Source organism: Sphaeroforma arctica (genome assembly GCF_001186125.1).
Source record: "Sphaeroforma arctica JP610 unplaced genomic scaffold supercont1.13551, whole genome shotgun sequence".
In the NCBI taxonomy this organism is placed as follows: domain Eukaryota; class Ichthyosporea; order Ichthyophonida; genus Sphaeroforma; species Sphaeroforma arctica.
In genome coordinates this window covers 1-647 of record NW_014027007.1, presented here as the reverse complement: position 1 = coordinate 647, position 647 = coordinate 1, and the positions used below count along the sequence as shown (strand labels likewise).

Here is a 647-nt window from a genome sequence, read left to right as displayed (position 1 = left end):
CATACGCTCGCGATACGGGACAACCACCGCCCCAGTCTGGACATCCCGCAAAGGCGGTCTGTCAACCCAGTCATTCCTCCCTCTCGGCGCAGGCGGACGCTGCACACGAGGCCGCCACTCATTGCCTTCCTGGATCGTGTACACATAAGCCTTCCGCTTGGCACGTGTCCAGTATTTGAAGCCCTGAGATTATCGGTGACCCTTGGGCAGACCGGTGTCAAAAGGGTTCTGCGCGGGCTTGCCCCCATCAGCCTTCTGCTGCTGCTGCTGCTGCTGGGGCTGCCGGGCGCCCTGCCCAGCCGAGCCAGTGTATGTTAAAACAATACCACCACACTGTACATAGGTATGTCGGAGTCAGATTAAAAACTCCGACAACCCATGCTTCTCTAACATTATAGTGACCGTAAAAGCGTACGTAGTTGGCCCGAAGATCTCTTCTACCAACTCAATCACTTTGTCAGTCAGCACCTCGACCTCCTCAAGCGCCTTGTCCAAGAAAATAGGGACTGTGGCACATTGCGAGAGGAGGTATCGCTCTATCTTGTCGTCAGTCATGGCCAAGATGGCATGGTGCTGCTCGCGGCAGTTAGTGTACCGCGTACACAAGCGGTCCGCTTCTGCCGCGATAAATTCGGGCAACGGTTGCG

At 56.1% G+C, this 647-nt stretch overlaps 1 protein-coding gene across 1 annotated transcript; it reads right to left on the bottom strand.

The window, feature by feature from the left end:
• Positions 1 to 189: 189 nt before the first annotated feature.
• Positions 190 to 647, bottom strand: SARC_18067 (hypothetical protein; the record flags this gene model as incomplete). The annotated part of the gene is made up of 2 exons (XM_014287849.1): positions 190 to 333; positions 454 to 647. Coding segments are annotated over 2 exons (338 nt in total), but the record flags the coding sequence as incomplete, so codon positions are not given.